At 34.3% G+C, this 14546-nt stretch overlaps 1 protein-coding gene across 7 annotated transcripts in view; it reads left to right on the top strand.

Annotated features, from left to right (window-relative positions):
• COBLL1 (cordon-bleu WH2 repeat protein like 1) overlaps positions 1-14546 on the top strand; it is a 193153-nt gene that overhangs the window by 123096 nt on the left and 55511 nt on the right. For 6 of the 7 annotated variants that reach the window (XM_074215827.1, XM_074215822.1, XM_074215824.1 and 3 more), the window contains exons 2-4: positions 44-229; positions 9018-9219; positions 13633-13861. In XM_074215827.1, the coding sequence (XP_074071928.1) occupies positions 44-229; positions 9018-9219; positions 13633-13861 (617 nt within the window). Of the gene's footprint in view, positions 1-43; positions 230-257; positions 4359-9017; positions 9220-13632; positions 13862-14546 lie in introns of those variants that run through there. The other variant, XM_074215828.1, reaches the window with a different exon arrangement.

Genomic DNA, 14546 nt, shown 5'->3' on the forward strand with positions numbered 1-14546 from the left:
CTCATTAAATTTAATTAATTTTTTTTATTCTGTTTTTTGTTAGAAGAAAAACTAAAGGCAAGGCACCACTTCCTCCAGCTGAGATTCAATCCATTGATGTTTCCTCGCATGAGTCAATAGACTCCTCTAATTTCATAATGGAGCAGAAAGAAAACATGATGGAGAAAGACATTGAACTATCTGTGGTTCTTCCAGGGGATGTGATCAAATCCACAACTGTTCATGGCGGGTATGCTGCAATCTAATAGGATACTTAAAAGTGACCTATTTCAGTTTTACTATTAATGTCTTATATGGGATGACTTCTGGCCATCTTATTTATCTCTCATTTTAGCAGAATTTTGATATTAATTTCCAAATAAATAGGCCATGGATTGTCTGCTGAAGTATTTTTCTTTGTCTCTAATACTGTCTTCCTTTAAATTTTTCTACATTTCCAATCAAAATTTGTTCCATTCATTCAAAACTGTTTCATATCTTTTGTTCCAGGCTTAAGAAACCTTAAAAGAAAAACCCTTTTTCCAGAGTAAAGGTCCACAGGCATGTGGGTTTTTTAGATTTGTAAAACTGTATTTATTCCTGCATTCCAACAACTTTGAAATAACAAAAACCTTTACTTTCCTAATTCTTCATTTAGGTTTAAGAGATTTCTTTCTGTATAAATAAAAAAAATAAGTTGTATGTGTAAAAAGAACTCACCAACTTCTACCTCTTTGTTGATCAGTTAAGTTAATCATTCACTAGGATGTAGGTAAGTTAACTGGAAAGATAAAAATAAAGTTTTAACAAAGCAAGAGGTAAAGATTTGCTTTAGTGCACTGGTAATTCTTAAAATCCATATTAAAAAGTTAAAAGTGGGACAAAGCTAAGTCTGAGTTATCATGCCTTTCTGACATGGAAAATTACTTTGTACAGTCAATATTCTTGGCCTTGCCCTTCCTTTTAGTTTCCATTGACTGTGTATGATCACTGAGGGTGTTCTGAAGACATAAGCTTACTAAGCTGCCTTCATCTCAGTTTACTCACAATTACAGTACATAATAAAAACTAGATGAGCAATAAAGATGGGGTATTTAAGTCTTGTTTGGGCTGGTTCTATCTAGGACAAACATGTTCTTGAGATAACATGACAGCTTTCAGCCTTCATTTTAGGATTTATCTCCATAATTAGGTAGAATTTTGAGTCATGAAAAGTAGATGAGAATAGAAGAGTTAAGATGTAGTTGCTTTTTTTTGACAAGACCTATGGTTTTATTCACTGAGGAGCTCCTATTGAGAAATTTCCTCTATCAGTGCAGCATTGTGCCTCTTCTACAGCTCATAGAGTTAATTCCTGAGGCTGTAAAAGATTAAGTGACTTGCTCAGATAGCCAATGTGTCAGTCGTATAAGACCTATTTTCTGTTATTCCTTCTTACCTCTTAGGTGTAGTAATGTGTACTAAGCCAATAGTTGTTAGAGTCAAAATTTGAATTCAGGTCTCCTGACTGAGATCAGCTCCTTATCCACCATGTCACTATGCTTTAGACTCTGTAGCCCCATAAACACCTGGTACTCAGAGCTTCGAACCCATTCAAACTTTCATCAGCCTGAGATGGGAGGTAGGCCATGATGAATATATGAAGATTGCCTGAGTACACCTGAAAGGCAATAGCAAGGTTCCCATTAAGTAGCAAATCTTTAGAAGAAAACTTTAAAAGCTTAAGTAGAGAAGAAGTAAACAACAGGTAGAGTTAACTATATTAAATTATCTAAGTAAGAAAGAAAATCTATTATTCTCAATAAATGCTTGTTAACTATCAGGGCTATTCTCTTTAGAAGTCCACATTGTCCAATTAGACTACTCCCTTCTTGTTTTTTGTTTTTTTTTTCTTTTTTTAATTTTATTTTGCTTATCGAAGGCAATGGGGTTAAGTGACTTGCCCAAGGTCACACAGCCAGGCAGTTATTAAGTATCTGAGGTCGGATTTGAACTCAGATCCTCCTGACTCCAGGGCCGGTAATCTATCCACTGTGCCACCTAGTTGCCCTCCCTTCTCATTTTTAACTCATTCTTAACATCTGGAACTGAGTTCCAGAATACTCTTCCACCTTCCTTGAATACAAAGTTAAATGAGAGATATTGGAATTGGAATCTGTAAGACCTCAGTTCAAATCCTGCATCATACACTTAGCTGTGCAAATATGTAAAAGTCCCTTAACCGGGGGCAGCTAGGTGGCACAGTGGATAGAGCATCAGCCCTGGAGTCAGGAGGACCTGAGTTCAAATATAGCCTCAGACACTTAATATTTACCTAGCTGTGTGATCTTGGGCAAGTCACTTAACCCCACTGCCTTGAAAAAGACCCTCCAAAACCCCCCAGAAAACAAAAACAGAAGTCTCTTAACCTTTGTCTTAAAGAAGACAAAACTAATAAGTTTTCTAATCTGTAAAATGGAAACAATAATGGCACCTATCTCCTAGTGCTGTTTTAAAGGTCAAGTCAGATAAAACTTATAAAGAACTTTTTGCAGTACCTGTCCCATACTAGGTGCTTATTTAATAAATGTTTGTATCTTTGACGAAGTTCCATGCTAGTATTGAGATTTGAGTAAAATTGCTGTGTGTTCTGCCAGTGAATGGTGGCAGGGATATGCTAGGAGATGGGTTCTTAGCCTCTGTTTTCAGAACAAAGGTACAGATATCTAGGCTGATTATAATCATCTTAATGGTGTTTCTAAAGCACCAAGTTTTTTCCTTTATTACTTTTCTCCTTTGAGTTGCAGTAATCAAGCTCTGGATTTTTCTTTTCTTTTTAAAATCTCTATGGGAGTACTGAAGGCTCTCTGAGAGTGATAGAGGGAAATGGTCTTTGACCATTTATGAAAAAAAAAGGGAAAAATTTATATCATTGTATCCTGTTTCTATAGGCTTCTTTCTGTTTAGATTCCATTTTTGTATGCTTTTTCAAAAAATACCACTCCAGGCAACCACACAGATAGCAATGTTAGCTACAGTAGCATCAGTAAGAACTGAGAAGTTACGTGGGCAATCCTAGGTCTGGAGTCCTTACTAGGTTAAAATCTAGTCCCAAAAGATTTACTACTTATGTTTGACCCTGGGCAAGTCACCTAACCACTTTCTGCCTTAGTTTCCTCATCTGTAAAATGGCATAATTATTCCACCTACCTCCAAGGATTGCTTTAAAAATAAAATGAAATATTTATAGAAGGCTTTGAAAACCTTAAAGTAGTATGTAAATGACACAATGGATTTGGGTGTAGGGATGGGAGTCAAGAAAACCTCAGAATCTTGACCCCAGACACTCCCCAACTTTATGACCATAGGCAAGTCATTTAATCTTTCTGTGCTCAGTTTATTCATCAGCATAATGAGGATAATTATAGTATCTACCTCATTTGAGTTGCTGTAGGGAGGGGGGAAAGTATTTCTGTGAAACTTAAAGGGCCATTCCTATAAATGCTAGCTATTATTGTCTCGTGATTTGTATGTTTTTAATGTTATGCAAATGAGCGTGTCACCAAAACTATTCCAGATATCAGAGAAAAAAGAAAACTCACAGCTCATTTAGACCTTTTTCTTTTCTTCCCTCCCCTCCCCTCCCCTCTTTTCTTTTCTTTTTCAAAGCTACATTTTCAAATACAGCTTCCCAATTTAGGAAATACATTGACAGAAGAACCTTTCATTCTCCCCTATCAGAAAATGTAAGGCCCTGTTTCTAATGCTGTAAACTTGTAAATGAACTTACTTCTTACAGTTACACCATGATATACTCCCCCCCCCCTTTAAGGTGAAGGAGGATTGAAAACAACATGATCCTCTTTCTTTTTCTTCTTGTCCTACCTTAAACTGAACGTGTGTGTGTGTGTGTGTGTGTTTTAAGAAAAATTGAGAGTGATTTATATTGCAGGATATATCTTGACTTTTTATGCTTAGGTACAATAGCCATAGTCTTACTGGATAAATATGTAATTTTATCTAGTCAAGGCTAACTTAAGTGACTATTTTAAGTGGAATACAGTGCCATCTATGGGCTAAAAGTAGCATGCCAAAGAATTGAGTGAAATTGGGGTGATTATGGCTTACTTGGCTTCCTTTATAGAAGCATAGATTTAAAAGCAGGATCTGAAATCTAAGAATTTGAAAATAAAAATAATTATAATACATTTTATTATTTTAAAAAGTCTATAATAAAAAAATTACCCACTGAATACTTTGTACTAAGGGCATTATAATCTTTTTTTCTCATTTGATCCTCACAGTGGTATTGGGAGGTAAATGCTATTTTAGTTCCATTTTAAAGAGGAGGAAACTGAGACAGAAAAAGCCCAAGTGACTTGACCAGGGTCACATGTTTGGTAAGTGTTTGAGGCCAAATTTAAGTTATCCAGGTCTATCTGTTGCACCACTTCCAGCATTTATTTTAGTGATAGTAAATCTGTAATGAGTTTAGACAAAGATGCCCTGGAAGAATTGTGAAATTATCTAAAGGACAATACAATGAAATGAAAAAAAGTATATTCAGATGCAGTTCTTTTGCTTATTCAGAAAGCATTTATATAACACAACTATGCCACTTGCCATAGCATAGGAAGAGAAAGCCTAATATACAAGTTCAGATTTCCATTCTAACAAGTTCTAGCTATATGACTCATGACAAATCGTTTAATTTCTGAGCACTCAAAGCACATCTTTAAGCCTCAGAGTTGAGGAGAAGGCGCCATTCTTCAGGGATCTAGCTGAGTCTTAGCTGAGAACTCTGTACTTGAGATTATTATTTTTTTCCTTTTTAACAAAAAGACCACACTTCTCAGAATAACATTTAATAAAATAAAATGCATAGGATTAAAAGGGTAACCAACTATATGGAAACACAAAAAAGGGTAACCAACTATGTGGAAAAACAAAAAGAAAGCATAGATGGCAAGTTTTAATTCCTAATTGCTCTATACCAATGAGGTTATATATCCTGTCCTTTTCTCTCTCTGACACACTGTACTATTTCTGGGAATACCAAAACATAATCACAACATTTCTTGTGTATAGAGGAGTTTATTATGTTCTATTCAAAGAAAAACTTCTGCCTAGAAAATTAAATATCAAAGAGATAATAATTTCCAGAGAGAGGTTACTAGTAGTAACTCAGAACTCATCATAGATTTCTAATATTAGGCAGCACTTTACTTCATTCAAAGGGAAATAGAGATGTTAAAGGAGAAACTCAGTATCATAGTGGACCTGGAGCCGGGAAGACTCATTTTCCTGAGTTCAAATGTGTCCTCAGACACTTTCTAACTATGTGACCTTGGACAAGTTTTACCTCAGTTTACTGATTTGTGAAAATGAGTTGGAAAAAAATAGCAAATAGCTCCAATATTTTTGCCAAGAAACTCCCAAATGGGGTCATTAAGAGTTGGATATGATTAAAAATGACTTAACAATAACACCAATAAAAAGAAATGCTAAGTGGTCAAGTGAGAAGGAAGTGTGTTGGCAGGTACACAAATCAGCCAGTTGGGTAGATTGAGGGAGGAAAAAACTATGTAATAAACCTAGAAAGGTAGGCTTAAGCTTACCTGTATGTTGTTCTAAATCTCTCACATCAAATTAGTTTCTAGACCTACTCTAATTCATTGTAAGTGAATAGAGATTGAGCCTACTGATGGAAATGGGACAATGCTGTTTAAAATTTGGAAAGTTAAAGGATTCATTTAATATCTGGTACTCTTTGAAAATGTTGGGAGTTAGTCAAGTTGTCAACGAGTATTTATTCACCATTGAAGGTTTTGTGGGATATAAATAATAGGAAAAAGAATGAGTCTCTGCTTTATAGAAGCTTATTTTCTAGTAGGAGAAGACAACAACAAAGATGAAAAAGTGGGAGAAAGTACCCATATGGAGGAGTTATGGTGGGGAGTCGAGCAGAGTGCGTAGATTAATGAAGGAGTGAACCTGGTTGTCCTGGGTCTTTTAACCTAAACTGGAGATTCTAGGAGAAACCTACCAATCAGAGGAAAGGGCAGCAGTGGAGGAAAGGCCTATTAGGCTTCTGGGGCAGAGTAGAAAAAGGAATCTGGAGAGCCACGAGCCACTTGAGAAGGGAAAAGAGTAAAAAATTATATTGCTTTTTTATGCTAGTTGTTTTGTATCTACTTGAGGAGAGGGGAATGTGTCTGTGTGAAAATCCAATAAGACTGATTAAGTCAGAGGAATATATAGCCATTCTAGGAGTGTTGTCTTGGCATGCCAGTCTTGACTTTTCTTCCAGCATCAGCCTCCTGCATCAGAATGCTTTTGGAGAGAGGCAATACTGCTAACAACAGTTATAACAATGATATTGTATTTAGTGCCTGTTATGTATTAGGCACTCTACTAAGCAGTTTACAAATACTGTTTCATTTGATCTTCACCACAATTCTGGAAGGCAGTTATTATTAACATATTATAATTAATTTTTACTGTTTAGGAATCTGTTGGACAAAGGTTAAATGACTTGTGCAGATTCATACAGTTAGAGTATCTAAGGTCAAATTTGAACTTGGGGCCATCTGATTCCAAACCTAGTGTTCTGTCCACCACATCACATAACAGTTAAAAGAAATTCCCTCTTCAATGAGTTCCCCAAACCTGTGGTGTCAAACTCAAATAGAAACAAGGGCCATTATACCATCCACAAAGATCTCTGTTCTCAAAGAGCTTACATTTTATCAAGGAAGATAACATGTAATACAAACAAGCTCATGGTACATGCTTGTGGGTATATGATTCAAACATATACACATATATCTATATAGATGTATGTGCAAATATGTGTGCTCATAAATTTTAACAGCTGGCTTTATAAAATATAAGAAGAAAATATTTTAAAATTTAATGTGTTAACATTTTCTCTATCATTTTCCTAAGTCTAGACAATCAACAAAATAGATCAAGCCCTAGTTTGAAGCATTTGTTGATTTCTGAGGTATAAATGTTCTGATTTAAAACTTAGTGATTGGCTTTTAAACCATTTCAAGCTGACTCTAATATACACTTGTTTGTATGTTTTGGGGGAATAATTTTCTCACCAGCAACTTCCCTAGAACTTACTATTTCCTAGAACATTGCTATCAGACTTAAATATACCCAGGCCACTAAACTGTACATAAAGATTCCTATAGGCCTCATGCTAATTTAGAAAGTAACATACTAACAATGTCCTCTCTTGCATTTTTAAAGGAGTTTTTTTCCTAGTTAAATACTGATTGCATTTTAATCTGACTCCTTGAAAGGGTTGCTGCCTACTGGGTTTTGGAAGTGTTTTTCATCAGCAGTTGAAATCCCAGATTTCTATTCTTAATCCTGTCTAATAGGTCTTGGCAATGGGAAGAGTAAGAAGAGAATAGGACTTGGGTTCTTGCCCCCAGTAGTTAGTTAGTCCTATCCCTTTTTTTGCTTTTCCCATTGCAGCGGTACTTAAACCTGAGGCTTTCCAAGAACATTTTCACTGTACATACCATTATTTCCGATTCTACCTTAGTCCTACATCCCAAATCCAGACTTTCCTTTTCCTGGTGTCCTTTGTAATTGCTACTTCATAGATAATAAACTTCTCATGTTTATCTTTTTTTCCTCATGCTTTATTCTTCTGGTGACACTGCATCCATCCTTTTCTATTCTGGTTTACCTCCTCTCATAACTATGATCTCACTGGTGTACTGTGAGAGAATCGGAATAGTAGCCCTTTGCCTTCAGGTTTACATTTCCATTCTCTCCCTTTACTGCTATCACTCAGCAACCACTTCTTTGAGATTCAGGCTAGCAAAATTGACCACCCAATTCAGTCTCAGAAAGCATAATCTATCTACCAACCTGCAGGATACTGTCCTTTCTTTCTCAACTAGTTAATGCTTAACTCAGTCTTCCTCTCTACCCCAATTCCTTTCCTTATACCAGGGGGACCTCTCCTTACATCAAATGAGATAATATGTAAAGCACTTTGCAAAACTTAAAGCTATATGTAAATGATAGCTATTAATGTTATCATCATAATTATAATTATTATTATTATTAGTATACATACTGATATTCCCTCAAATACCCTAACTTAGCAGTTCTTCAACCCATTTAACTACCAGTTCTACTCTTTACCTCAAGTTATTGTTGAATTGTTTCAATTGTGTCCATCTCTTGGCCCTTCTTTGGGGTTTTCTTGCAAGGATACTGGAGTGATTTGCCATTTCCTTCTCCATCTCATTTTACAGATTGAAGAACAGAGGCAACCAAGGTTAGAAAACTTGACCAGGATCACATAACTACTAAGTGTCTGAGGCTAGTCAAACTCAGGAAGATGAGACTTCTTGATTCCAAATCCAGAACTCTATCCATTGTGCCATATAGCTGTCTCAACTACATTATTAGTCATATTCTCTATCCTTTCTTTGGCTTATGTGTTTCATTTCCATGTTCATGAATTCCAAAAATTTTATTAATTGATCATGATTTTTCTCTATCTCATGGAACCTGTATTCTTCATTCTCACCTTGACTTCAAATCCTTCCACTACTCAGTATTTTCCCAGGTCCTTTCATTTCTTCCAATTCTGACCCTATATTATGCCAATCTCTTGAATCCCTTGCCCTCTTGGCCTTTTGTTGACCATTAATTGCTAAATCTCCACCATTTGTGCCCTTTTGCTTCTTCTCACACTTTAATATGTTTTCATTGCTTTTGCTTCTCTTGGATGCAGAAATTACCTCCTTTCTTACTTCCCTATTTTCTGGAAAGGATTCTTCTGGAGGATTTTCAGAGAAGTTAAATGACATCCAAAAATGGTGTTTGAGCTCAGATTTTCAAATCTGGTGAGCTTCCTACTATATACACCTCTTTTTTGCTTCTGTGAACTCATTACATCCAAATTTGACCCCTTTATTATAGGCATGATTAAATCTTGAGCAGACTTTTATTAAAAAACTAATTTTTAGTGGTCCTTAATCTTGAGTATGTTTTTGGTGATCATTATTTTCCTTATTTTACAGCAAACCCATGATGGATTTGTTAATATACCTTTGTGCACAATATCATTTAAACCCATCAAGCTATACAATTGACCTATTATCAGCGGAAAAAACACCCATTAAATTTAAACCCAATACACCAATTGGAATGCTGGAAGTAGAGAAGGTAATTCTAAAACCAAAACATTTGGATAAGAAGAAGCCTACACCTGTGATACCAGAGGTAGGAACCATGCTTCCAATTTTGATGTTGTGGTATAAGTTATGAGAAATGTCATATTTTGCTTGGTTGATTTTCAGTCATTGGCAACATTTATTATAAATTAATTGAAAACAGATTTGGTGAATGCAATGTGAATAAAAGGTACCATCAAGTCTTAAGTTTTTAAACTTCTAGGGGAAAATGGTTACTGAGAGCCATGTATTGACAGGATTTGAGAAAATCCTTTCAGGGTAGCTAGGTGGCACAGTGGATGGAGCACCAGCCCTGGAGTCAGGAGGACCTTAGTTCAAATCCTGCCTCAGACACTTAAAAATTACCTAGCTGTGTGACCTTGGGCAAGTTACTTAACCCCATTGCCCTGCAAAAGAAAAAGAAAGAATACTTTCAAGTGTTAGGCACCCAAATCAGATCATGCTTTGTCAGTTTTTCAAATTAGTTGCAATATAATCCTAAGAAAAATTTAAATATTTATTATTCTAAAACTACATGAAAAATTATTTATTTAAAAGTTTCCTTAATTAAATGAAAGATTTTTTTTTTTTGGTAAGACAGCAGTAAATCTTAAATTACTTTCAGAGTGGGCTATTCTGATGTCTACATAATTTCCTTTATTATATTTTTATTAGTTATGTTTCATGTCAGTGACTTTTTTGTGTTCTTTTTCTGAGTAAATTGAATTAATTGCTGTATACCATGAGATATAGGTGGCATATGGAATACAGAAAATCTAGTGGTTATTGCCTATATGAATCTCTGTCACTTGTGGAACACAAAAGTATTTATATTAAATATAGCATTCATAGATAGATAAAGTTTATGTTATGGTCTTAATATTTGATAAGCATTATATCATTACTTAAAATTTTTTTCTTCTCAAGTTTCCTTCACTTTTAATAAAGTGAGTTTATTTTTAAATTTTATTTTTGATGAGTCTTCTCTTTCCCTGTCATATTTATTTATGGTTATATCCCAAAGTCACCCTTTGTAACTAAGATTGTTTAAAAAAAAAGAAAAAAGAAAAAACTAATCAATACACTGAACATTGGCAATGTTCAGACTATTTTACACTGATAGTTCCCTCACTTATTTGAGAATTGAGAGGTTCATTTTTTCAACTTGTCTCTAATCCTAGCTGGGGTCATTAAAATTAAACATTTGATTATATTCTTTTTCCTCCCATTTATATTTTGTGTGGTGTTTACGGGATGTTCAAAGAGGACTCGCATTTCTGGTGTGAGCCCTTATTGAGCTGCTCATCCTTCTTTGATGACTAACCTGGTCACCCAATTCAAACTTATGGTTCCAAAAAGCTGTAGCATGCACAACAACCATTCCCCAGTAAAGGATTTTGACAGATGGGATAAAACAGATTAGCCAATGGATTTCAGATTCATTTGCGAGATAGAGGGATATCTACCCCAAGCATATAAAAACTTCCCAGAAGAATGAATGAATGATAACAATTCCATTGACTGTGAAGGTAGCTGAAGCAAATGCTGTCCTGTGCATAGTTTGGTCAGATATCAAAGACACCAAGGTCACATCTGCTGCATCACAGGACATCTCCAGTCCTCTTGACTTTTGTCTTGATACTGGACTCTGATGACTTTGGAAGAGAGAATTAAGCTGATGATTTCATAAAAATTCAATTCATGCTTGAGTCAAGACATCATCCTGTGATATCATTGGCCCTTTTTGAAAATAAAAGATAAATAACAACAATATATTTTGTGTAGTCATGATGTATATGGTTTTCCTTGTTCATGATTTGAAAATGTAAAATTCATTGGAATTTGTGAATATAAACCTGGAAGGACAGAAACAAAATATATACAAAAAAAGATGGAAAGGATTTTCCATTGTTCCTCTACTATCTATTCTTATCATCATTTGGAGTAGAACCATTCCACATGTGGATTGTCAAATAGCTCAGTCTACTACCGAAAGAGCAGGTAATGACACTGAAGAAAATAAAGTGGATAAAAGCATCAGGAACCAATCAAGCACATGGAAGAAATAATCTATGTTGAAGACAATACATTTTCAGCATCACTGAAGAATTAATTTTCATGATAAATCCCTCTATTTACAAGGAGATATATAAAATGAGGAAGAAAATTATATGATTATTATCAGCAACTAAACTGAACAGATCTCATCAATTATAATTTATGTTCTTTCTTGTCTCGATGAAATCTTTATGAAGCATTGCAAAAATATTAAGTAATATAGAAATAGAATATGTCAATGTATTTTTTAAAGGGCAGTTTGTCTTTAATGACCAAATTGGATGGATAATTGGGTTCATAGTCATGTCTTGGGGAGAGTTAGGTGGTGAAGGAGATGGAGTGCTGGACTTGGAGTCAGAAAGACCTTATTCAACTCTGTCCTCAGATGCTTATTAACTGTGAGTCCTGGTTAAATCCCTTTAAGCCTGTTTTCCTCAGTTTCTTTATCTGGAAAATGAGTTGGGAAAGGAAATGTTAAACCTCTCTAGTATCTTTGCCTAGAAAATCCCAAAAGGAGTCACAGAATGTTGGGCAAGGATGAAAAAAAAAGCTAAATTCATACCTTAACAGCATTTACCAAAATAAATTCTAATTGAATCATCAGTCAAAACATATTTACGAATGTTGTTGGGACAGCTAGATGGTACAGTGAATAGAGCCCTGGCCCTGGAGTGAGGAGGACCTGAGTTCAAATCCAGCCTCAGACATTTACTAATTACATAGCTGTGTGACGGCAAATCACTTAACCCCACTGCCTTACAAAAAAGCGAGAGAGAGAGAGAGAAATATCTTGTCAAAGCTGGAAGGAAAAAGAATCATAACTTTACTACAGAGAACATGGATTACTATTTCAATTCAGTTTGACAAATATTTTTTGAAATATTAATTATATGCTTAGTTTGGACAAAGATTTTAAAATTATGCATATTATCATACACAAATGAGTATAAAACAAGGAAAATTGAGATGGGAGAAAATGTTAATAACCCGAGGGGTCAAAGAATTACATAGAAAGAGGCACCTCTATCCAGCAAATATTTGACATGGAGGAAAATGAAATTTGAAAATTTCTCTTATGAGAATGTCTCCCTCATGCATGTTAAGCTCATATGAAATGTATTTTCTTTTTTGAAAAACAACTTTGAAAGGCTTAAGAACTCCAATCAATGCAATGTCTAACCATATCTTCAAAGGATCTACAGTGAAGCCTATTACCTGTCTCCTGGCAGAAAGATATTGGACATAAGGTGCAGAAAGAGCTATATATTTTTGAACTAGAAGTAAAAAAAGATTATGTGAAGGGCCTTTATTGGTGCAATCAGAGTGAATTTTAATTGATCCTTTGAAATATAGACATTCATGCTTGCCAAGAGTACTCAGCAAGTGATAAAAGTGATGACATACACAAAGTTAGAGAGAAACATTCCCTTTGAAGTTTATGGTTTTCTTTGTGCTCCTTTTGTAGATGTTATTGTGTTTTTTGCTTTTTGTTGGTTTTTTTTTTTTTGCATTGGATCTCAGTATCCTAAAAGGATTTTTCAGTTAGATAGCTATAACTATTCAGAAAAATAAGTCTAAGTACATAGAAGGGGGGAGAAATTACCAAAAATGAATAAAAATTACCCTTTTAGTTTATACCATGATTTGGGATTAGGTTGATTAAGATAATTCACACCTAAATGTAAGTAACTATAAATACAAATATTAGAAAACACTAAGTGCTTAAATTAGAACAAAGACCTCATAAAAATCTATTAATTAGTAAAATTTTTGTAAAACATGTACTTCCTGAATGGAGGGTAGATAAGAACTTTATCTTTGTATGTTTTCTAATTTTAAAATGATAATGTAGAAGAAACAAGGTAATTTATTAAGAGTCTACAATGTACTGAGGAAATATTTATCTTGTAGTTTGATGCTGAAGTACTATAAATTATACTAAATTGATGTCTTTTGGTTTAAGGACTTCTAGAACTAGGAAAAATTAGTCAAAATAACTTTTAGATATAGACATAAAATTAATCTTAATTGTGTGAATATAGCTAAGAAGATGAATTCTAGGATTCCAGGTCATTGAAATTGATACTTTTTTCTCATCATAATAATACTATGACTGGTGGGTAGCACGGTGGATAGAACACTGGATTTGAAACCAGGAAGCATCATTTTTACTGAATTCACATCTGACTTCAGACATTAATAGCTGCTTGACCCTGGCTCAGTCACTTACCCTGTTTATCTCAATTCCTCATTTATAAAATGAACTGGAGAAAGAAATGGCAAGCCACTCTAGTATCTTTGGTAAAAAAAAAAAAAAAAAAAAAAACCCAAAAGGGAGGAACAAGGAGTTGTACACAACTGAAACAACTCAACAACAAGTATGACTTTAATTTTTATATTTCAGCAAACTGTAAGAGTGGTAATAAACTACAAGAAAACACAGAAGACAGTTGTGAGAGTCAGTCCACATGCATCCCTTCGAGAACTCACCCCTATTATCTGTAGTAAATGTGAGTTTGACCCTTTACACACCATATTATTGAAGGACTATCAATCTCAGGAGCCTCTTGACCTGGCAAAGTCCTTTAATGACCTTGGACTCCGAGAACTTTATGCAATGGATGTCAGTAGAGGTAAGATTGTTTTGTTTTGTTTCATTTGATAATTGATTTATCATGTGTTTTCTTTACTTCTTATCTGGTAAATTATTAAAATCTGTATATATTGTGAGACAAAAAAGTAAGGGATCACTGATTTCGTCTCATGGACCTGGAATAAGAAATTGAATTTTTCAGCTAAGGTTGATAATTTCCATTTCTCATAAACTTAAAATTTTTTGGCTAAGAATGGAATAGCAAACACAACTTCTTAGATTAAAATGGAAAAAACATTGAGTAACATCTTGTGAATCTCTTGTTCTAATAAAGTGTGAACACTATTGACTAACTAAAGTCCCATCTGTATCCATTTATTTCATTTAAGTTTGGAAATATCATGTTTAAAATGTCCTAAACCTAGCACCTGACAAATTGGTTAAAATACTATATTTTTATAATTATAAATCTAAAAAGAAGTATTGCATGCATCTTTAACAAATGACAAAATAATTTCATGTTATAAGATTTAAAGATTTTTAAAGAATATTAGTTTGACATGCTTCAGAATCGTTTCTAATGTATAAATGCAAACATATGGGATCCTAATGAATACTGATATAATTGTATGGGTTTATGATTTTTTTTAGTGTCCTTTTGAAAGAAATAAATTTTGAAGAAAGAAAACAATTATTCTACCTTTAGAAAATATTAACACTTCCCC

The sequence above is a fragment of the Macrotis lagotis genome, chromosome 1 (genome assembly GCF_037893015.1).
Source record: "Macrotis lagotis isolate mMagLag1 chromosome 1, bilby.v1.9.chrom.fasta, whole genome shotgun sequence".
NCBI classification, from domain to species: Eukaryota; Metazoa; Chordata; class Mammalia; order Peramelemorphia; family Peramelidae; genus Macrotis; species Macrotis lagotis.